The sequence below is a fragment of the Elephantulus edwardii genome, unplaced genomic scaffold (genome assembly GCF_000299155.1).
Source record: "Elephantulus edwardii isolate Elephantulus edwardi_28Jun2011 unplaced genomic scaffold, EleEdw1.0 scaffold00103, whole genome shotgun sequence".
In the NCBI taxonomy this organism is placed as follows: Eukaryota; Metazoa; Chordata; class Mammalia; order Macroscelidea; family Macroscelididae; genus Elephantulus; species Elephantulus edwardii.
The window spans coordinates 646,652-671,277 of record NW_006399853.1 but is presented as its reverse complement, the minus strand read 5'-3'; the positions used below and the strand labels follow the sequence as shown (position 1 = coordinate 671,277).

Genomic DNA, 24,626 nt, shown 5'->3' with positions numbered 1-24,626 from the left:
GTTTTACAACAGTGGCATATGCAGTATTTGTCCTTTTGTGACGGAGATATTTCACTCAGCATAATGTCCTCCAGGGTCACCCATTTTGAATAATATTGCCTTAGTTTCTTGGTTTTTAATGCATCGTAGTATTCCATTGTGTGAATATACCACAGTTTCTCTATCCATTCGTTTGTTGGTGGCCATTTAGACTGTTTCCAACTCTTTGCTTTTGTGAACAAAGCCGCGATAAACATGAGTGGATTTTAGTGTCATTTTTGTTCCTATTGTTGAGTCCCCTTGAGTCAGTTGTGATTCGTAACAGCCTTGTATATCCCAGAACAAAAGCCTTCCTGGTCCTGTGCCAGCGCTACTGCTGAACTTGAGCCCATTCCTGCAGCCTCTGTATTGTTCCATATTTTTGAGGGTCATACTGCTTTTTTGCTGACCCTCTACTTTACCAAGCATGAGTTCCTTCCTGAGGGACTGCCCCTTATAATAATAGGGAACAAAGGTATGTGAATTGAAGCCTCTCAATCCTTGCCAACCAGGAGCATTGTGGCTTGACTTCTTCCAAGACTGATTGGTTTGTTGCTTTGACAGGCCTTGTTATAGTATTTTTTTTCAACACTACTATTTAAAGTTATCAGTTCTTCAGTCTTTAATTATTGTCCAGCTTTCATGTATACGTGAGACAGTTGGAACTCTCATGGCTTTGATCAGGTACACCTTTCACTACAGCGACATTCTTCTTTTCCAACACTTTAAAAGTTGTTTGCATATTTGTGCTTTTCTGGCAGTTCATATCTACCTGTGGTTTCACAGGAGAAAGATGTACAATGTACAGCCCCAGGAAACCTACTAGAGGGTCAGCTGTGAGTCTGTTCCAACTCGACAGTAACGAGAGTGAGTTACGGCATGATTTCTGAGACTATAACTGCCACAGTATACTGTTTATCCTTTGAGAGAAGGGTGTTTCACTCAGAAAATGTATGTTTCTTGATGTGGTGTGATATGGTCAAAGCCCTGACATTGAATATTCAGCTGGCATCTTCATATAAGTGGAAAAACTGGACCAGAACACGTGAAGGCTGTTCTGATTTCTCTTGCATGTTGCTGCAGTACTTGTTGGAAAGTAGAAAACTTGAGGCTTCTACCTTAGCCTTTATATTTTGTTCTGCTTTATTTTAGTGAGTGATAAGAGATTACACAATAATGTGGCAGTATTAATCTCTTTTAGTTCTCAGGAACTCTGTTGATTTAGTGGTAAGGAGTTGTATTGCCAGTGCAAAGGTACAAGGTTCCAATCATCAGCTGCTCTGCATGAAAAAGATGAACAATCAATTCCTATGCGATTAACTGCCTCTGAAAACCCTGGAGGTTCAGCTGCAGGTCACCTCTGACTGTGGTACACAACAACAACAACAAAAGCTAGAAGAGTGACTTTACTGAGTAATCTTTTAAAAATGCTATTTAAGGGGTGCTCTGGTGGCCTAGTGGCAAGAAGCTGTACTGCAATCCCAGAGGAACACAGTTCAAATTCACCAGATGCTCTGCTGGAGAAGGAGGGACAATCTCCTGCTGTACCAGTCAGATCCAATTTGACAGTACACACACAAAATTTAAAAAAAAAAGAAAAAAGATATTTAAAATATTTAGAAAATAAAAAAAATAGGAAAATACTGATATCTTAATAACCATGAACTTAAAAATTCAGATGTTTCGAATTTAATCTTATATGAATTCCCTTTTTAAGTAGATATAAGATACAAGAACAGAACCAGACAACCCTGTCTACTCTTTGGATAGAATTCTCCTAGGGCAAATTCTTAATGTCTTAGATTTTTCAATAGGTGATACACTATATGTATGTATAATTGGGATGAAATGGGATTTTGAAGGATTTTGTTATATTTTGACTTCAGGTTAACATTTTAAAGTAAAGAATAGTTAAGTGCTTCCAGTTAAAATGAGTAATTTGGTTTTTATGACTTGGAAGTTAATGCAGTCCATTATACTTGCTTTATTTTGGAGTAGTCCACTTTCTCACTTGCAGAATTTGATTTTTTATCAGAAGTGTCTGCTTACAGCAAATACTTGTATCTTTGGATTTTTATTGAAAGATTTTCTTTACCTTTTTTTTTTTCTTTCTCCTCAGTTCAAAGCAGTATTCAGCGATTTCAGGAGAAGTTTTTTATTTTTGCTCTGACCCCTCAACAAGTTAGAGAGATATGCATTTCCAGGTAAGGTGAATGTCTAGAATATGTTTTTCTCTGAATGTGAAATTAAGTATTTACTATACTTTGATCTGAATATTTAATACATGTGATGTATTAGGAAAAATGTTTACCATCTCAATCAAACTGTTTTTAAAAAAATCTCAGAATCATTGTCAAGTTGAGCCACCTCGTAGCTCACTCTCCAGTGGGTTTCTAAGGCTCTAATGTAAGTTGCAGGGGAGGAAATAGGCTGTCTTTCTCCGGTGGAAGCCACTGGTGTATTCCAGCCACCGGGAAGATATGGCCTCTGGGGAGCAGTGTGCATGACCTTGTGGTTAATGTCACCAAAGCCATTGGACTTCCAAAACCAGACTTTCTTTCAAATTACTTTTTGTGACAGTTGGTAATGGTTTTTGAATGAGAATTGTATTTCAAAGATAACAATATAAAAAAAAAGTTTATGAAGTCTCTCAGATAGTTGTTACTGTTAGGTGCTGTTCACCCAGTGAACAGAAGAGCTGAACCTCGTGCTATGCCGTGTTGTCTTCACCCTCTCTGATTGGCTCAAGCCCATGGTTATCGTCACTGTGTTAATCCATCTTCTTGAGAGGATCTTCCTCTTTCTGACACCCACCCCCTTTCCCAGAGAAATTTTAAGACAGTGGATTTTTGTCATGACTGTACTGATAGCGCCTGAACAGTTTTAAAACCTATAGATACATACTCCAGACCACGGTGACTCTCTGGGGCATGAGATTCTAGACAGAGACCTTGGGTCACTAGGATGTTCATCCATGGTTAAGAACCACTATAGACAAACAGATGCATTTCCTGAACTCTTTCAAAACCTAGAAGTGCTCCTTTCCTGAGTTAACCAGTGTATTTGCCATTAGATGCCTGATGAAAAAAAATACTGCATCACAGAGGTGTCTGTGAATGAAAAATCTCTTAAAAGGTAGATAAATGGAGGTTGTCAGCATTAATAGTATTTTGTTTAAGGTTTGTGCTAGGGATAGGAGTGTATTTTCTAAGGAATAAGAATGTCCTCTGTCAAAATAGGGGGTCTTTTTGGTGTGAGAATGTTGCCTTGGTCATTGCACTTTTTTAACCTGATTTCTTTCCCCTTTGGAAGGGATTTTTTGCCAGGCGGAAGGAGAGATTATACAGTCCAAGTTCAGCTTAGGTGAGTTTGAAGTTTTCTGCTAGTGGTTAATTTTACATTTACTAACTATGTATGCATTGTCTTGCATTTTAAAGTACATAAACATGTTTTACTACACTCTTTCACATAATTTTCTTTTTAATGCAGACTTTGCCTGGCAGAGACAAGCTGTCCACAAGAAGATAACTATCCCAGTAGTCTGTGTATAAAAGTAAATGGGAAGTTGTTTCCTTTGCCTGTAAGTTACTTTTTTTTTTTTAAATCACCATTCTTGCCTGAAGAGTTTAGTATAAGCACGGATGAGACCTAGAAACAATGACAACTCAATAACAATAAAGTCTCAGCCTCTAGATTCAGTAACGTTGTTTATTAGAGGGCTGCAGTGATTCCTTTGAGAAATAACCGATTCGTGGTGTGGAGCAGATGAAAAAGACGCACCTGGAATATTTTTTTTTTGCACCTGGAATATTTGGGGAAGAAAACCAGGAAAGATTATTGGTACCAGACTGTTATAACCTCGTAGCCTGAGGCAGGACTTGAGCACCTGGCTGCGTAGGATGGCGTGTTGAGATGGATGCCTGGGTTGGTTGTTGAGCCTGAGCAACAGGTTGTTGGACGAGCTGGTGAAAGTTAGAGGATGCGTGGTGTGACTGGAAACAGAGATCAAATTCCAGACTGAAGCCGTGATGGACCACAGTCTTGATGGAACGATATTTGAGTGATAACCTCTTCAAACAGTAAAGTGATATATGGGCTTCTATCATCTAAGAGAGAGAAGTTTGGATGAATACAGCCTTTTCCTGGCTTGATTGAGAGCTCTGGATTCTTTAGCTTCTGTTAGTTAAATCTTAAATATACTTAATTGTGATCTGGAGTGTGTTTTGGTCTCCACTGAGGCCTGGAGTAAGTTATTGAATTGATGGATAGAAGGGTATAGACAGCAGAGCCACCGTCAGGAAAATAGTGGAGCTTGTCCTGTTGGAATTGAATCACTGTGATTATAGTGACCCCATCACCAAGTTGACGTCTCAGCAGAGAAGACACCTTTGTGAACTGTTGAGAAGCGGGATGAGGATGTGGTTTAACATCCTGCTGAGCCTGAAGCGTCCTCTGGAGAAAGTGTCTAAGTATCACCTTGAGCAACCAAACAAGTCAAATAACACATTCTAGGACTGGGCTCCGCCACGGCCAACTTAGTCCGATAGAAATGCCTCATGAAGACCCCTTGTGACCTAGGCAGACCTGTGTAGTCAGAGATGTGCTTTCTCTGCATGGTGTAGTTCTGCATGGTATAGTTGTAGAGAGTCCCATTTGTCTCGTATGTATCCTGTGGACTTAGAAACTTGAGAAATATTTGTTTCACGAGTTTTGCAGAGTTTGAGCAATCCTGTACCACTGACTACCTTTTTCTGAAAATGAGGCTGAAGTCAACTAAGATAGTCATCTAGGAATGAAAAGGGAGATTGCCAAGACTGAATAGATACGGTCTGGGAAGAAAGGTGGCATGGCCCCATCCATATTCAAAACTCAGGTGGGACTTTTGCCTCTTAGGTTCCTGATCTTCTAGCAGCAAGATTCTCAGGAGCTGTCTTGTCTGGATGGCACAGAGATCTGAGCTGAGGGAAGAGGCATCCGTGCTTTGAGGATGCCCATGAGGGGCCAATGTGGCAGAAGAAGCCTGGCAAAATGAGATTATGAAATAGCTCTGGCCACTTCTTATGGCCTTTTCATAACTTCTTTGCCCAGAATTTAACTTTAATGCTTATTGCTTTTTAATTCTTCAGTTATCCTTGAAGAAAGATCTAATTCTACAAGTCTTTAGGGTATCTACAGACCCATGCTGAAAACCTGCCCTGAATCATGTAACATGGTGACGATGGGACCTACATCAAATAATATGCAGGGCTCCCATAGCATTTCTATAGAAAACATAATTCTGGATGTGTATAAACACAGCATTATGTTCATGTATAAAGTCTCCATCACCACTATGGATGACTCTGAACTTGTCACTTTTTCATTCCTCTGAAGAGAAAGGAAATCTAGGCAGCTGAACACACTGTTGGCTTGTGTCCTGGGACATGAACTCCTGAGTATTTGTAATAGATTGTACTGTGAACCTACTCACAGCTTCATAAAACAAGTGCTATAGGGGCATTTTGAAGGACTATGCACTTTGGCTGCTCTCTGAAAATCTTTCACTGATACATTCTCGTAAAGTCAACAGTGTATCAGCATTTACCTGTGCTGCCTAGACTGTTGATAACTTGTAGAGGTGGTGTAGTAGTTGAACAGTTTTCAGAAAAAAGAAAATATTTAAAGCTCTTGATGACATGTAGCATGTCATATGCAAAAGCATATACATTGATGTCTAAATGGAAAGTTGTTGAAAAGATTCTTACGTATGTAGAAAATAAGTTCACCATGAGTTAGAATCTGTTCCCTGACAGTTAACAGCCAGTACGTTGATATTTTTCTTTTTCTGTGGTTGTTGTTGTTGTTATGTGCCGTCGAGTCGCCTGTGACTCAGAGCAACTCTTACGTACAGCATAGGGTCTGCTCTGTCCTGTGCCAGTCTTATTGTCTCTGAAACATCTATCCCCGTTAGCCTAGTCGGAGAATCTATTCACCTCATCGAATGTCTTCCTCTCATGCGCTGTCCCTTCACCCTTTCAAGCATGACATCCCTCTCCAAGGACTGATCCAACCTTGGAACATGTCCAGAGTATGTCAGACGAAGCTTCAGAATCCTTGCCTCCACGGAGCAGCCTGGCTTCACCCTCTCCAGAACGAACTTGTTTGTTCTCCTAGTGGTTCATGGTACTCTTCTCCAGCACCACAGCTCAAAGGCATCAATTCTTCTATCATCCCTAGTCATTGCCCAGCTTTCTGATGCATAGCAAGTAATTGCAAAGACCATGGCCTGTATCAGGCGCACCTTAGTCTCCAGACTGACATCATTGTTCTTTGGTACTTTGGAGAGGTCTCTGACAGCAAACTTTCCCAGTGCAATTTATATTTTAATTTCCTGGCTGCTGATAACAAGAGTATTGATAGTGGAGCCACGCAAACTGAAGCTCTTAACAATACCAGTCTCTTCACCATCTATCGTGATGCTGCCAATTGGCCCACTGGTAAGAGTCTTTGTTTTCTTGATTTTGAGCTTCAATCCATATTGAAGGCTGCAGTCCTTGATCAGGTCCTCTTCAGTTTCAGCAAGTAGGGTTGTGTTAGCTACATAACACAGATTGTTGATGAGTCTGCCTCCAATCCTGATGCCACATTTTTCCTCAGTCCAGCCTCCTGGATAATCTGTTCCACATATAGATTGAAAAGACAATGGAGATAGTACACATCCTTGGTGTGCACCCTTCCCAATTTTGAATCATGTAGTGTTCCTTGCTCTGTTCTGTACCTCCTGGTCCAAGTATAAGTTTTGCATAAGCTCAGTCAAGTATTCTGGGATTCCCATTCTCAGAGTCAGCCACAGTTTGTTGTGATCTACACAGTCAAATGCCTTTGCATAGCCAATGAAACACAGACATTCCTCGGGTACTCTCTGCTTACAGCCAAGATCCATATGACATTAACTATAATATCCCTAGTACTGCGGCCTCTTCTAAACCCGGCCTGCACTTCAGGCAGTTACTGTTGATGGACTGTTCCAGTCATTTTTGGATAATCTTCAGCAGAATCTTGTTTGCATATGATATCAGTGATACTGTTCGATTATTTCTACGCTCTTTTGGATCACCTTTCTTTGGAATGGGAACAAATATAGATCTCTTCCAGTTACATGTTCAGATGGCTGTCCTCCAGATTTCTTGACACAACTTGGTGAGCACATCCAGGTCAGTGTCTGTTGAAATATGTCATTCGGTCTGCCCTCAATTCCTGGGGCTTTGTATTTTGCCAATTCTTTCAGAGCAGCTTGAACTTCTTTCTGTGTCACCACAGGCTCTTGCTCATACAATGTTTCATGAAATTCTTCTGTGTCTGTCAGTTCCTTTTGGTACAGTGATTCTGTATACTTTTCTCATCTTTTAATGCTTCCTGGATCATTTAATATTCTGCCCAAAGCATCCTTAATTGCAGCTCCAGGTTTGAATTTGTTTTTCAGTTCCTTCAGCTTAAGAAATGCTGAGTGAGTTCGGCCCTTTTGATTTCTGACTCCAGCTCACAGTCATTGGTTTAAACCCACCTTTTCCATGATACATGATTAAATTACAACCAGTGATATTTTAGGTTCAGTGAAATATACCATGAGTTTTTTTTAATATGTATTATCACTAAGACTTAATTTTCTAAAAAACACTTTTATTTTTGAAAAATCATAATTGAACAACAAAAAATTGACAGTTTAATTGACAATTGGATGCACTTCTAAGTCTGAAATGAATATACTTGCCATTTAGAACAAATAGTGACCACAGCTTGACAGGAGACCAGAAGAACTGGATGATGCTTGACTGCCATTACTAAACAGTTGGATCAAAGATTCAGTACAGAGTCCTGACCAAAAGAGGGGAAAGGCACAAAAGCATTTCAAATTCTCATGGACTCCTAGATTTCGGGAGGCTTGGAAGGTAGATGAAACTCTGAAAACTATTGCCCTGAGATGTCATTCTTAAACCAAAAATATCTCCTAGACTCTCCTTTAAAACAAAGTAGCAATTTAACTTAACTAGTAAAAAAGATCTGTTCTTGAGCATTATACTCTTTTCAGAGTTACCTTTTGTTGCATACCATTGAGTCAGAACTGACTCATAGCTGACCTACTAGTGGGTTTTCAGAGGCAGTAAATTATATGGGAGAAAATTGCCCATTCTTCTCCCACAGAGCAGCTGGTGGATTCGAACTGTATGCGTTCAGGTTGACAGTGCAGCTTCTTGCCATAGGCCACCAGAAATCCCTTAAGAACTATCTGTATGATAGCAATTGACAATAACAACTTGAAATATAAGCTAGCAGCTTTAAGGGTCAGTGAGTTTTGTGTTAATGAGGAAGGAACAACTCTGAAAAGGAGGAGGGGACTGTTTGCATAACTCAGAATAATTAGTATCACTGATTTGGGATGTGGAGGAACAGTTGAATTGGTAAATGTAAATGATTTTGCTTTGTATAATCTCAACAACAAAGACTTGTCAAAAAGAAACTCAAATACTTTGTGTCTAGAAAAAAGTAGAATAAACTATAATAGGATATACAGCAAGCTAATTTCATGCTGATTGAAATACTGACCATTCTGTTCTTAGAAGGCAGTGATTGGGAAGCTTTTTTATTAGTTTATATAAGAAAGCTCTGAAGTTTAGTCATTTGTTCTGTTCTTATGTTTATGTTTATTTTAAGTTTATTCTCCCTCTGTCCAGCTCCTATCAAATGTAATATTTGAATAAATATATTTGAATATATATAAATACTAGTTCCTGAAAGGTTTTTTAATTCCCATAGTTTATTCTCCCTCTTCCCTACCCAAATAAAGTATTTGAAAGCCTGTAAATCATAGCTCCTGTGAGGTTTTTACCCATTAAACCTGGTTTCCTTTTTAAAAGGAAAAAGATTGATAGCCAATATGGCAAGATGTCAGTAACATTGACACAGGTGATGGAACATGAATTTTTTTTCCCTCCGTACTTTTCCAAGTTTGTGATATATTTTATAACCTTTTATAAAGACCCTTTTTCCTTTAAAATGAGAACTGTGCCACTTCCAGAATAAAAGAATAGATTCTCTGTGTGTCCAGGAGAAAATATTTCACATCCTGCAGAGAAGTTAACACTATTTTTCTTTCTGTGATTACAGGGCTATGCACCACCACCTAAAAATGGGATTGAACAGAAGCGCCCAGGACGTCCCTTGAACATTACATCTTTAGTTAGGTTATCCTCTGCTGTGCCAAACCAGATTTCCATTTCGTGGGCGTTAGAAATTGGAAAGGTAAAGGTTCTCTGCTTTGAGTAGAATGAGTGTAACCTCGATGGGAGTTGATTTATTTTAGTTAGTTTTAGATGATTAAATCTAACTCGTTCCATTTTCTGATGGGATCTGTGAAAAGCAATGCGTTTTCAATTCAAGGATAAAGTTTTAGAGTTTATTAAGGGGAAACACAGCAAGATTTCTTGGGTGTTAGGTTTTATTTCTCTGAAAGAATGTTTATATATTTATATATTTCTTAAGGTAATAGGTTAATTGCATTGTATAAGTAATATTTTAAGAACTAGGAACTGTGGGTGGTAGTATGATTTTCTAAAAGGGATACTCTATCAGACATTAGCGGGAAATGTCTAAATGTACTCAGAGTTTGGTTAGAAACAATTTGTCTAGTTTTTAGGTAACAAATGGACATCTTATAAAAATATTTGCTTATTTTGTTTCCTCTACATCTAGTTTTGAAGTATTTTCTACTGATTCTGAGTCTCATATTATTGCTTTGCATCAATTGAGAGATACTGATCAATACCACAGGGAATTTTCATTTTGCAGTTGTTTATTTTAGAAATGTAACAAAGAGGAAAAAATATTTTTGTTAAATATGGAACTTTAGCTGTAATATTTCTATTTTTTGGCAATCAGATACAGTCTTTGTGGGTGGAGAGAGTGATGCATGGATAGTTAAATGATGAGATAAATTGTTGCAGGATTTAGGTAAGCTTTTCCCTTGTCCCCTCTTAGCTGTATTAATAGTGAAACTGAAGAGCTGTGCCATTGGCGGTCTTGACTTATCTTTTTGTCATCCTTTCATTGTCTTATGTGCAACAGTAACTATTGGTTTGTTAGACTTTTTCTTAAAGAAAATCCGACTTCATTTGCATGTTTAGCTTAAGCCCAGGTAGCAAGTGCTTTCTTTTGCCACAGTTAAAATTTTAGACCTCTGGATTTCAATTATTCATTCAGATCCAATCTTACCCTTTCTCCTTGAGTGATTCTCCCTCACAGGGACCCTATTGAACACGGAAGAGTTACTCCATGGGATTTGAAAAGATATAGTCTTTATGGAAACAGAATTTCCTGCATTACTCCCAGGAACAACGAATCATGCCTAACAAGTGGTCATCAGAGCTCCTTGTTAATTCAGACCAGTAGTGTTTATTCTTTGTTTCTGTAGTGGGACTAATTTTTCATGTGAAATACTTTATAAAAGCTTCATTTTATGATCATTATCATCTCATTGCCATCAAGTAGAGACTATTTTAACAGGACCGTCTGTTGGGTTTCTGAGAGTGGAAGTTGCATGGGAAGAGATTGCCCGTATTTCTCCCTGAAAGCCCCTGATGATTTCCAACTCTCTGGTGGGTTGTGTTGGTTTTAAATCCACCAGAGTGACACGACCTTTGGTTAGCAGCACAGCTCCCTCCATTACATATTGTAGTTGACTGCCGTCATTGAGAACAACTCATAATGACTTTATATGAACAAAAGACCTAATGCCTTTCTATGACTATCATTGTTTATCCAAGTTCATAGTTTCCATAGGCATGTGGTTTAGGAAGTGGATGCCACTCCTGCTTCCAAACCTGTTTTACAACTGTGAGCTCCACCAAACACTGTCCACATTGGGAAACCATTATGGCAAATACACTAAAATGATTTGGCATGGATGGTACCATGGGGTTGCTAATGGTTTAGGTAAACTGGAGACACAGTTTGAAACCGTTGACCCCATGTGAGCTTTTTTTAAATAATATTTTATCTGTTGCTAAACACTGTGACACTGATGTGCCAAATGTGATAATGGTTACCCATGGTGGACAGTGTTTGGTGGAGCTTCCTGATTAAAACAAGCGTGGAAGCAGGAGTGGCATCCACTTCTGAAATGTCTTGCCGCCAGGAACTCTGTGAACAGTGCTCAGATCTTTTCTTCATAAGGTTGCTGTGAGTCATCTACGACTCGACGGCACCTAAAAATAACAACATCTTTTTAAATTATTCAGAAATACTTTTAATATGATTAAGCTTTTATCTTCACTAAAGTAGCCAAGTTGACTTTGTCCCCTTCCATAATTTGTGGAAATTATTTTGAGTGTTATTTTTAGAAACCAGGGTTTCTTAACATAATTATTATGTAAATAAACTATATTGTCTCTCATTTTTAATACAGATTATTTTTCTTTGCAGAATTACTCCATGTCTGTCTATCTTGTACGACAGCTCACATCAGCCATGCTGTTACAGAGGTTAAAAATGAAAGGTATTAGAAATCCTGATCATTCCAGAGCACTAAGTAAGTAATAAATTGTATGTCCACGCATATAAGATGCTTTCATGGGGAAGAGAAGCAAAGCACAAAACACACATAAATACAGGATAAATTTGGGAGCAGTTACTACACACCTGGATTGGATTTTATGTTAAAACATACTCATAAAAAGACTAGAACTTTATAAATTGTAAAACCGTCTTCTCAACATTCTAGAGAGGATCAGTTTTAAATCTTTACTAACCTGCTCTTTGGCCTTTTTAGTGAAAACTCTTACTTAGGGAGACATCATTGTCACAGTAATTTTGATGGCATGTGTTGAGAATATGAACTTGAGTTTTCTAAACCTCCATTGTGAAACAGATTGTGCACTTAAAAACTCCAGAAGAGCTTTGTTTGTACAAGAAGAACTTGCACAAGGTATTCTGATACTCATCAACATTATTTGCCTTCTGAGCTGTTGAGATTTGCTTTCAAAATTTTTAATCATAGGCAGAGGGGAAAAGTCCTCAGTAACCCAAACTTTAAATAATTCAGCTCAATTATTGAATTTAATTGAAGAAGATACTATTCTGGTTAAAGAATCTTCTTCTCCCAAATAGCTCTCATACCACTGAATTAACTAGAAAAGAGATGAGGTTCTAAGTTGAAAAGAGTGCCATATGAAGCTGCTGAAATGGTATGTGCATTGTCTCACCGTCATCTAGTTGGTACTGACTTACCCTTCATTGAAGGTTACCCTTCATTGGGTGTTTAGTGGAGGCTGTAATTTGCACAAGAGGAGATAGCTTGTCTTTCTCCTAGGGAGCCGCTGGTGAACCATGGCTTTTGAGTTACTAGTTCCTCATCAGAGTTCCCTATCTGTATACAGTGGGTGTTTTATGTAGATGGTATATATATGGCTTATAAAAACTGTAGACATTACCAGGTAAATAAATCACAGACCTTATGACATCTATAGTAGTTTTCAGTTGCCAAAGGAAGTGAAAGAATATTTTAATTTTAATCTTACAAATTGAGCAATTGTTGTCAATTGGTGCTACCTAATAAAAACATTAATAGTTCCGTGTTAAACAGTGAAGCTCAGAGCGCTGTTGAATCTACATTCCTTCATTAGTTGTTCTTTTATTCTCAGGTCTTCATTGGCTTTATTTCAAGATTTTTTTCTTATTTGCAGTTTTAATTTTAAAATGGAAATTTAGAAATTCAGCTAAGTATTTAAGAGTTTATAAGCTTATAGTTTTTCACTTGTACTGGAAGTATCTTTGTTTTTCAGTATTTTTTTTTTCTTTTAGGGGTAGTTTGTACATCAGCTTAAAGTGTTAAACACATTTTAAACTATTGTTACGTGCCATGAAGTTGGAACTAATAGCTGGCCCTCTAATGGGTTTTCAGAGGCACTTAATCACCTGGGAGGATATTGCCCATGTAGTTCTGTAATTCTTTTCCTTTATGAGCATGGATTTTAAAAAATGTTTTACTATTCTTTTCCCTTTCTTTTTAAAGTTAAAGAAAAACTTACTGCAGATCCTGATAGTGAAATTGCTACAACTAGTCTTCGAGTATCCTTGATGTGTCCTGTAAGTAAAGCTGGAGAGCTTAATGTCTAATACAGTTTCCTGTAAAATTATTTTAACGTTGAATAATACACCTGTGGAACAATGACTAAACAAGCACAGACTTTAATGGAATTGTATTGAAGAGTTTAAGTGTTCAGAAACTATCTGGCATAGTTATTACTATAGACACCCCGAAGCTAATAATGTTACTTTATTAAAATGAACTCCTTTTATCAGGTTATATATATGGTATTGATAAGTAACAATATTACTAGACCCTAATAAATCAATACCTACTCTGATCTTGGTTTAATAACTTCTGCCATTTAGAGAATATGTAGGATATCTTAATCTGTTTGCAATACAGTTTTAAATTTACATTCATTTTGTTTTTTATGTCCTTACATAAACTTCTTAGGAGGGAATCAGTAACCAGGATTCTCCTTTGTGCTTTGCAATAAATGATTGTGATTATAAATGGGGAAATACTGAAGCCTTTCTAAGAGATTGTGAGAAATTTTTTTAAATCTAATTTGAGAGAGAAACTCATGTGGAAATAAAGCAGATTGTATTTATCAGATAAAATTATGTTATAGAAAAAAAGAGGGGAAAGATCAGAATAGTGGGCAAAGCCTTTAAAACTAGTGTTGGTACATTATGAATGAAGGATAATGTGCAAACACAGTGTATACAAACTTGTAAGCAATTCGGTCAAAAACAAGAAACATAACTAGTGTTGTGGGAGGCTTTCCAGTGGAACGGAAAGCTGTTGAAATCAGGAATTTATAAAATAGTTTTGAGGGCATTTGATGACCAGCTAGCTATTCCTGTGAGAAATGGAAACTTTTTAAAATAGAGAATTGTTTTACCAAGAGGAAGGATTCATTTGTTGCATTCCTTCTATGTACATTTTACTTTACTCTTTTAACTTAACTTTTGTGGAGAAATTGTTCCTTTTTGCAGATTGATGACACAGAAAAGAAAATATATTGACTGACATAGAACACATGGTCAGCTTGTAGAACAAGAACATGTTAGTTTTTACGTCTATCCTAGTTTGTTCTAGCCCATGTTATGAAATTGTACTAAACTACAAATATCTTGATTGTAAGCCCACATCTCTCATTGTTCTTTAAAGTGACATATGCAGGGTTTTATTTTCCCTTCCAGAGGCATTATTTTTCATAATCACTTAAAAAAAGAGAGAAAAACCCCATATAACTTAATCAGCTTGGAATAGAGTTGTATAAAGTCAATTACAAAGGAGTTGGAACCTGTGGTTATCAAGCCCAGAGAGAAGGTATGAAGTCCAGGTCTCGTTTATTAACACCTTAGGTGCGTTGATGGTAAAGTAGAAGTCCTAAGGGCAAGTATTTGACCTGGGGTATCCACTGCTCATCTAGGCTTGAGTTCTTTTTGAGTGTCTTCCAATGATATTTATTTCTAAAATTAAGGTTGTTAATACTTTGAAGCCCATGATATTACTGTTCTTTTAATCAGAAGTAGTTGAATATTGGCACTTTTCTATGACTTAACACCTAGTACAGGTATATTTTAGAGATAAGAGATTTCCTTCCAGACCATCAGCATTAAAGTGAATACGGAAGTACCATAGGTCCGTGAATTTTTTGTTTTGTTTCAAGTGCATATAAAAGTTATTTTTTAATAATAGTGTGCCTGCAATAGCATTATGAAACTGGTTGAAATATTTCAAGAATTTGCCAAAATGGGACACAGACATGAAGTGAGCACAAAAAATGATGCTGCTTGATGCAGGTTTGCCAGAAGCCCCTGGTGTGTAAAAATTCTCAGAATGTGCACAGCACAATAGAACAAGGTGTGCCTGTAATAATACTGAGATGTTATTTGTCTTCTTTACTCTTATTCTCTCAGGAGTGTACAGTGATGTTTAACAGGGACTGCCTGCCAGGTGATGAAATCATTGTTCTTGCTGGCTAATGGAATGTGTTCTTGTGTATTCTTGTGTTTTAAAAATGTCTGTTTTTTTAAAAAAAAAATTCCTAGTATAGTAAATATTGAATTATTGATAAATATAACCCTTAGACATAAAAACTCCAAGATTCTCAATCATTAAGGGTGTAAAGGAGTTGTAGTACCAAAGTCTGAGCGTCAGGGGCCCATCAAAACAGCAGTGGCCTGAGTAGTTTTGTGAATTACACTTTACACGTTGACACAAATGACGGCAAAATGTGTTTCTAAGCATGGTCGTCAATTTAAAAGTGTGCGGGAGCATGTGAAAGGACAAAAAATAGGAGAATTGACAAATAAGATCAAATAAAATTGACAAATATGATGTTGTTGTGTACTGTTGAGTCAGAGCTGACCCACAGTTGACCCTCTGCAGATTTTCAGAGGCAGTTAATCGTGAGGAGATTGCCCCTTCTCCTGGGGCACAGCTGGTGGCCTCAGTGTGCCTTCCGGATTGCAGTACAGCTTCTTGCCACTAGGCCACATGAGCGCCCTGAATAAGAACTACTTCCTAGAAAATTATGCACATACAACAGAAGCATAGAAAATGAAAAATTTTTGTTACTAGGGTCTATTATTCATAGTATTGTTACTAATAGTATAATGTATCTCTATAGATTTAGCTCATATTCATGATTACATGTTTATTGAAAAAAATAATTTATATTATTCTGTAGCTCACTTTCCCCATTAATGATGTAAATTAAATACCTTAATGGATGTAGCTCCATCTTTAAGCATTGCAGACATTTTGCTGCATGGGCATGATGTAATCTATTCAACTTTTTTTAGTTATTATTTGAGTTGTTTGCAGGTACTGATCGTATAAATAAACTCATTTATATTGCTAGGAAAATTCCTAAAAGAAACCTCACTCTATTTGAAAATAATAATAATAATAATAATAATACAAAGAATACTTCCTCCTAGGAATAATATGATTTTAGGAAATCTTAAGGTTATTTACAGATTGTTATTGATAATTAAAAGGAGAGAAAAATCCTTGTGATTATCTCATTAAATGCTCAATATATTAACGTTTTTGTTTTCTAACAATAAAAACTCAACTGTAAAAGGTGAATGATACAAACAGAAAACAGGCACATTTTTAATGTTTTATTATAAAGCTTAGGGACATTTCATGAAAGAGAAGTTGGTTTGAATTTGTTAGAGCTCCACACTTTAGCAAATAGTGTTTGATTGAACATGTTTGGCCTTCTTGTAGTGTACCTTCCAAGAGCTACTGACTCAGCTGACCCTCTAGCAGGTTTTCAGAGGCGGTACATTTCAAAAGAGATTGCCCATCCTACAAGGAGCTGCTGCTTAATTCATCTGCAGTGCAGCTTCTTCTCATTAGACCACTCGAGCTCTTGATAGTCTTAGGACTTACTTAAAAATAAAACTAGGGGGAAAAAAAACTATGAATCCCAGTCCTGGGATTATAAGGTTTATTGTCATGTGGGTAGTATGGAATTTATTTGAAAGCTCTTAGCAACAACATATGATTTGCGAAAACTGTAGGGATACTTTGTTTTTAAAAGAAAGGATAATAAAGAAGCTGCAGAAAAGATTTGTTTTCTTTTTTACGGTTCTAAATAATGAGCTCTGTTGTGCTTCATATTTGTATATATCACTGTAACATCAGCTTTACAGTGTGAGAGTTACTTTACAGTGTTGGTTTAAGGAGCTCTGGTAGTCTAGTGGCAAGAAGCTGTGTTGCAGTCATGAAGGCATGCGGTTCAAATCCACCAGCCGATCCATGTGAGAAGGATTTGCAGTCTCCTCCTGGGCAATTAACTGCCTCTGAAAACCTGGTGGAGGGTTAGCTATGGGTTGGTTCTGACTCAACAATACACAACAACAATGTTGATTTAGCTAAATTACTTTAAGTTCTAAAGCAACAAAATGTTAAATTTAGAAATTACAAATAAACCAAAATAAATCATATTGCCCACATTGATTTCACGGTATAGAAGATAGTTTGTCACTATTACAAAAAACAAAAATGTGCCTTGCCTTTGCTCCAAAAACTGCTTTCAGAAATTCCTATATAGATAGTTAAAATTTCTATGTTCATCACTAGGATACCAGTTAAATAAATTGATATTGTCATAGAATGATAGCTTTTTTTTTAATGATAGCTTTTTATTTACTGATAAAAGTGAAATAGTCACCAAATATATTATGTCACAGAATATAATTTTTAAAAAGATTATACTTGTGTATGTGTGACTGTCTCTCAGGGGTCATACAACAGGTGGATAACAGTGGTTCTCTCTAGGCAGGGAAAGCTGGCCAGGCAAAGAGTTGAGAATGGACATGATTTCACTATATATGTGTGTTTCTACATAGTGGATCTCTGTTAGTGGATTTATATACTGATTATTTTGAAAGAGAGAAATGATATTTTAAATATATTGTACTTAACAAGTAGAAACAACACATACAGTGATCATGGTGGGAATGCAGTCTGATTTGTATTTCTTTTCCTTGTGATTGTCAGTGGCTGTGTTCATTTTGAAGCTTTGGTCTCCCTTCTGAAATAGTTTTTCATGTTGTGTTCTCTTTCCTGTAGTTAGGAAAAATGAGACTGACAATCCCATGCCGTGCAGTGACTTGTACACATCTGCAGTGTTTTGATGCAGCTCTCTATCTGCAAATGAATGAGAAGAAGCCCACCTGGATTTGTCCTGTGTGTGACAAAAAGGCTGCCTATGAAAGTCTAATATTAGATGGGTAAATATCCCTTTTAACAGTTGGTATTAATGTTGCATAATTTAGCCTCATGTCCATTTTCCAGCATAAAGTGCCCGTGTTCCAGTGTTTATGTCTTCCCTACTTTCTTAATCGTTGTGAATCCTGTTTTTGTTTTCATTTTATCATAGTCAAATACATGTAACAAAATTTGCAATTTTGACCATACAATTTGTTGGCAGTTAAGTATGTTTGTGTTGTGTCACAATCAACCTCTCTGTTTCCAACAGAAATGTTTACCTAAGCAACAACTTCCCATTGCTCTCTATCCCCTACCCCTGGTAATGACTAAGTCATATCTTTATGAATTTGCCTATTCTAAGTATATTATGTGTGTATAAACAGAACCATCCAATATTTGCCCTTTTGTGTTTCATTTTACTTAAAAGTGTTTTAAAGATTTATATTGTAACATGTATTAGAACATCAGTCTTACTTTTCAATGGTAGGTGGTGCTTCTTTTAAACTTTTTCCTTGTGATTTGCGTGAACATTTAGAGCAGACCAATTTTCCATTCAATCATTGGTGCATATTTTGTTTTATAACATTAATTACCAAACACCACATTGTAACAGCACTCTTCACTCTTCTTCCTATGATCTTCTTTTCATTCATCTCTGTGCTACCCCTTCCTGCCTTCAGAGCATTATTCCTGGTCACATCCTGCATTTTTGATCTTGTTTGATCGATTCTTCTAAGGAGTGAGTACCTCCCTGATGTTAACTTTTCATACTATAGGCTTGTGTATTGTTTGGCTGTAAATTGTGCCATAGACGTGAAAATTGCTCCAGTCTGGAAGAATGTCTTCAAAACCAGTCTCAGGGTTTCCATCAGACCTGGGAGCCCTGTGGCTTAGTTTAGTGGTAAAGGAGTATGCTGCCAACCCAAAGGCATGCGTTTCAAATCCCCAGTTTTTTCACTGGAGAAAGATGGGCAGTCTTCTCTTGTATGATTTACAACTTCTGAAAACCTGCTGGTGGATCAGCTATAAGTCAGTTTTGACTTGATTTAACATAACAACATAATAACTAGCAAGCCTACCTGCTCTTTTATCTTTAGAATATGCTTTGAGGGAAAAGGTATACTACTCACTCACTGCCTTCTAGTCAGAACCAACTCATAACTGTCCCTCCAGTGTGTTTCCTGAGATTATAAATCAGAGGATGAGAACAGATAGCCCATCTTACTAGAACAGAGTGGCTGGTGGATTTGAACTGCTTGCCATTGGGTTGACATCACAATTCCCTACCTCAGAGACATCAGAGTTAGAGTTCCCTAACGAAAGTGATGATGTTATTGATTGCCGTCAAGTTGAGCACGATTCATAGCGACCCAGTGAACAAAAGACCTGAAGCCTTTCTGTAACTACCATTGTTTCTCAAAATTCATAGAGTTAGTTTCCAGAGGCAAGTTGCTTAGGAAGTGAATGCCACTAGATAAAATCTCATTATACAGTGGATAATTTTGCAACTTGAACTCATCTCTAAATTCTTTTAATTATTAAGCATTATTTGTTACGTGTGTCAGAATTTGGGAAAATGTTATAACCTAATTATTAATAAGTAGGTTGTCCAATTTCTTCAAATCACACATTTTAAAACTTAAATGTGTAAAATATGCTGCATTGTAAGAATTTTGAACTGCAGTTAGTATAAAGATTAAAATAAAAATAATCTATCTCTCCTATAATGATGGCTTAGTTTTAAATGTATTAGAAACATTCAAGTCATGCTGTACATAATGATTTGTGGCTTCTTACTTAGCATATGGTGAAAAATATACTAGGTTTCTAAGAATATTTGTCCACCCTCCACTCCTTCCTTTGTTATTTTTTAGAGTTTATTATAAACATGAGGAGCAGGACAGTGAAGAATAAATACAGACTTTCCACTATAAACTTATGATATGTTGGATTTCTACCTGGGAATGGAGCAGATGGAACATGAGGGTACTAGTGACTGAGTCTGTCTTCTGTCTACTTCATAAAGGAGAAATGTCCCCATCAGTAATATCCATAGCAAATACATAGCTTCTTGGTCAGATCTGCCAGCACCCATGATCCTGCACCTTTTTTTACCGCTCATTTGAGTCTGATATTTGTTGTTGACTCCCAGACTTTACTCACATTTTTGGTACCAAGAATGGAATTTATTAGGGAAATAAGTTAAAGTGGAAGAGGAATATCTCGCAATTTAAAGTCTCGGTTTAGTCCAGCAGTTCCAACTCAGATTTAACAGCAAAACACAGTTCCTTAATTAGTAAACATTCTAGTTCATTTCAGTAGCACAAATCCAAATCATCTAGCAAGGTTTGCCTCAAAGTCAGCTTCTCCTTAATTACCTGGCAAGCACAGCAAAACTTTTAACTGTAGCCTTTATCCTAGGGATCCTCTGGTTACACCTTGCCACAGTTTTTCCATAGCAATGCTAGTCTCTCTACCACCACCATCAGGGTCTTACTCTTAACAGGGTCTTGCTCCTGTCTCCCTCAGATCTTGCTGCTCAATGTGGAAGCACTCTTTGTCTTATCTTACTATCATAGCTATTGACACAAGACCATGTGTCTACAGTTAAGGTAGCTGGAAACCAGAAGGGAATAATGTCTAGAAAATCCAACTTTTAAACTAACACTATGCTACCTTAGTAATTTTTTTTTTAAATTTTTATTCTATTATTTTTACGTGTACTATCAAATCAGATCTGACTGGTACAGGAGGAGATTGCCCCCTCCTTCTCCTGCAGAGCATCTGGTGGATTTGAACCGCGTACCTCTGGGATTGCAGTGCAGCATCTTGCCACTAGGCCACCAGAGCTCCCAACCTTAGTAATTTTTTTTAAAAATTCTTGTTTTGAAGTACCTTGAAGCTAACAGAAGTTATAGCAGTAGCACAAAGAGCTGCTTCTGTAATTTTGACTCACATGCACCAGTTGGTAACATTTTGCTGCATTTATTTCTATCATATTCTCTCTCAACCTGTGTATCTTAATATATGTTTTTAAGAATGTCTGTGTGAAGATTACTAATTTTTTTCTCCCCAGAATTCACTTGAACTCTTTGTAATTCAGTTAAACATGTCATGTCACTTTCCCTTTATTTTATGATATATTTCATAAATATTTAGTATTCCATGTTTTTATTTTATCACTAATCATGGAAACAGTTTTCCTCATTTCCTATTCTTATTTTGTCTTGTAATGTGAACATTTTTGAAGCTTTCTATGTACATGGATTTTTTTTCTTCTTTAACATAAGATCTTAGTAGAAATTATGATTAAAAAATAATATATACTTTTCAGGCTTTTAATATTTATTATTCCAATGCCTCCCCAATAGTAAACTATTTTATTCTTAAGGCAAATTATTTTACTTTTTCCAACAGTATACTTTAAGTGTGTTTACCAGTTTCCTAGTTAAAAAGCTATCTCAAAGGTTTAAATTTTATTTTTTTGTTTTAATGTTATCATTGTTATTAAATGTCATCTAATCTGTTTGTTAGGGGTTTTCTGTTATATTGGTTTTCAGTGTTATTTCTTGCATTATAAGAATTATTTCACATTTCTTCACACATATATTTGTCATTTTATTTTCCCAGAATTACTTCTTAGTTTTTCACATTTTCTGTGAGGATGTTTGTCTTTTTTTTTTTTTACTGTTCTAAATGGTCATTGTATACTAAAGACACTACATTCTCTGTAAACATTTGTCAGATATCTTTTCCCCAGCATATTTGCCTTTGAATTTTATTTATAATTTCTTTTTCCATTTAGAATTTTTACATTTTTATTTCATCAAATAGCTGACTTTTTCTTTAGCATTTCTGTCTTTTATTTATTTAGAAAGTTTAGAAATTTTATAGATGCGTTCACTTGCTTGTTGTAAAGATTTTAAACAAATCTTTTCATTAATTCATTCAAATTGGTATTTACTGTACCACATATTGGATCTTCATGGTGAACCAAAACATTTCTAATGTGAGAGACAGTAAATACATCTATCTTGTGAAGTTTCTGAAGGTAAAGAATAGAGAAAAAGTGTTTCTATATAAGAAGAATTGGGGCTGACAAAAACATTGAGGATATGAGAAAGGCATTAAGATAGGGTTCTTATAAACCTGTAGTTTTTGTATATGCCATTGAGTCAGAACCTGTGCATACCTGAATCTCCATTGGGTTTTTAGGGATTGTAAATTGCAAAGAGGAAGATTGTCCATCTTTTTGCTGCAAAGCAGTTGGTGGATTTGAACCCACATGCCTTTGGGTTGGCAGAGCCAACTCGTCGCCCACTAGGGTACCAAAACCTACTTATCCTAGGTCAGCATTTACTCATTTTATTAATCTCTCCCATGGAGAGATTATATTTGATCATATAATAAATTCTTATATATATCCCAAGAAACTTCTGTAGTTTTGCTTTTTTTGATCTTAGTGGTGTTTTGCTTTTTTGATCTTAGTGGGCCAGTAGAAAACTAATTATTGGATTTAGATCTCTGAGGTCACTCTTTTTCAGAGTTTTCTTGGCCTAGTATCAGTTTTGCCATACTCACTTGTATAGAAATATTCTCAAATTATGCAAATCAATCCTGTTTGAATTTTGATAGGGATTTTATTGAATTCTTGCATCACAGTCATAATCATGTGAATATCTCAGAGATAATGTGTTTCTGTTTATGTTATTTTTATGTGAATATGGGTTATTAGTGGTAATAATTTCTAAAGACTGCCAAAGATTTTGGTTTTCTTCAGTTGTTTTGCTTAATGATTTTTATTTTCCAAATCAAATCATTTTGTATTACTTTATTTGCATTAGTATTATAACTGAATTAAATTTCTGTTATTAATTTAGGCTATAAAGTGATCTAACATTTGGTTTGTCACATACTAGGCTTAGATTGAGTAGTGTGATAATAGAGCTGTCAAGAGTTCCTATTTTTCACATCTTCTTCTACCTCCGTGAACTTTCTTTAGTGGTCTAAACTTTTCAATTCTTTTTATGTGAGGACTTTTCTATTTTTTTAACTGGTTTGCATAGGATAATTCGTTTTGTTTTCTTTAAGTGTTGGTTTATAGTTAGTTCTTCTTGTTAATCCCAGCTAGGAAACTCTAGGTGTCTCTCTTTAACCACTGAGGGGTTTTTTTTTAAATTTTTATTTTATTTTATTATTTTTGTGTGAGTGTACCGTCAAATCAGATCTGACTGGTACAGGAGGAGATTGTCCCTCCTTCTCCAGCAGAGCATCTGGTGGATTCCAACCACACGCATCTGGGATTGTAGTTGACCTCCTTTACCACTAGGCCACCAGAGCTCCCCTGAGAGTTTTTTAAAAATGATATTCAGTAAGTCACTTAAATTTCTTGTTGCCCATTAAAAATGTACTTTGTTATTTTTACCTTTGAACAGAGCCACTCATTGCATTTATGTCTTTTTTGATTTATAGGCTTTTTATGGAAATTCTCAATGACTGCTCTGATGTGGATGAAATAAAATTTCAAGAAGATGGTTCTTGGTGTCCAATGAGGCCAAAGAAAGAAGCTATGAAAGTATCCAGCCAACCATGTACAAAAATAGAAAGTATGTACAGAAAGACAGCAGAGAACAAAGCCCTGAGACATGTGTAGTGTTACTTTATCATTAGCCTTAACCACTAGAACTACATTTGGCACTCAGTTTTTTAACTCTGTTCATCTATTCATCATCAGTTGTTGTTGTTACGTGCCGTCAAATCGCTTGTGACTCATAGTGACCCTCTGTACAACAGCCCTAAACCCTGCTCTATCTTGTGCCAGTCTCACCATCTCTGATACACCCATCCTGATTACCCCAGTCACTGAAACAATCCGCCTCTTAGAGGGTCTTGCCCTCCTGCGCTGTCTCTCCACCCTCCCAAGCATGATGTCCCTCTTCAAGGTCCCTCCTTAAAACATATCTAAAGTATATCAGACGAAGCCCCAGAATTCTTGCCTCCAAGGAGCAGCAGCCTGGTTTAACCCTCTGCAGGATGAATCTATTTGTTTTCTTAGCAGTCCATGGTACACTCAATACTCGTCTCCAGCAATACAGCTCAACGACATCAATTCTTCTTCTATCCTCCTTAGTCATTGTCCAACTCTCTGATGCATAACAAGTGATAGCAAAGACCATGTCCTTTATCAGACGCACCTTAGTCTCCAGAGAGACACCATTGCTCTTCAGTACTTTGGAGAGGTCCCTAACAGCAGACTTTCCCATCACAATATGTCTTTTAATTTCCTGGCTGCTGGTGCCAAGAGTGTTGACTGTTGAGCCAAGCAAACTATGTAATTTTTCCAAGATGAATTGTATTCTTATTTAATATGCTAAAATTCATACTGTTTTAAAATCAGTCTTTGTATGTAAAGTAAATGAAATCATCACTTAAAATTATTTCAACAAATTATTGTTGCTGTAAAATGAAAAGTTATAGGTGATATTTCAGTGGGTGTTTTTCAGAATTATTTTTAGAGTTCTTGTTTGGGTACAGTTTTGGGGGACCCACATCTGGTAGTGTGGTTTGAGGCCTCTTCTTGTAATGGAATTGTAGGGCGGTTGCAGGTTATTTGCTACAATATGAAATTGAACATATTTCTCTCTGTGAAGGGATTCTTTGTGTGAAGGGATTTGATTATTACATTCATTTTGTACAGGATGGACTTTAAGCTGGTTCGTATTGATTTAGTTATGACTGTCATAGTAAAATTGGGACAGACTCAGATTTATAAAATGTCAATGTGCTGGAACTGGAACCATTGTGT

The 24,626-nt window shown here is 36.5% G+C and overlaps 1 protein-coding gene across 2 annotated transcripts in view; it reads left to right on the top strand.

The window, feature by feature from the left end:
- PIAS2 (protein inhibitor of activated STAT, 2) overlaps positions 1 to 24,626 on the top strand; it is a 46,106-nt gene that overhangs the window by 2,834 nt on the left and 18,646 nt on the right. For both annotated transcript variants that reach the window (XM_006891691.1, XM_006891692.1), the window contains exons 2-9: positions 2,138 to 2,222; positions 3,331 to 3,381; positions 3,508 to 3,598; positions 9,163 to 9,297; positions 11,476 to 11,581; positions 13,064 to 13,137; positions 17,681 to 17,841; positions 23,294 to 23,427. In XM_006891691.1, the coding sequence (XP_006891753.1) occupies positions 2,138 to 2,222; positions 3,331 to 3,381; positions 3,508 to 3,598; positions 9,163 to 9,297; positions 11,476 to 11,581; positions 13,064 to 13,137; positions 17,681 to 17,841; positions 23,294 to 23,427 (837 nt within the window). The remainder of the gene's footprint in view (positions 1 to 2,137; positions 2,223 to 3,330; positions 3,382 to 3,507; positions 3,599 to 9,162; positions 9,298 to 11,475; positions 11,582 to 13,063; positions 13,138 to 17,680; positions 17,842 to 23,293; positions 23,428 to 24,626) is intronic.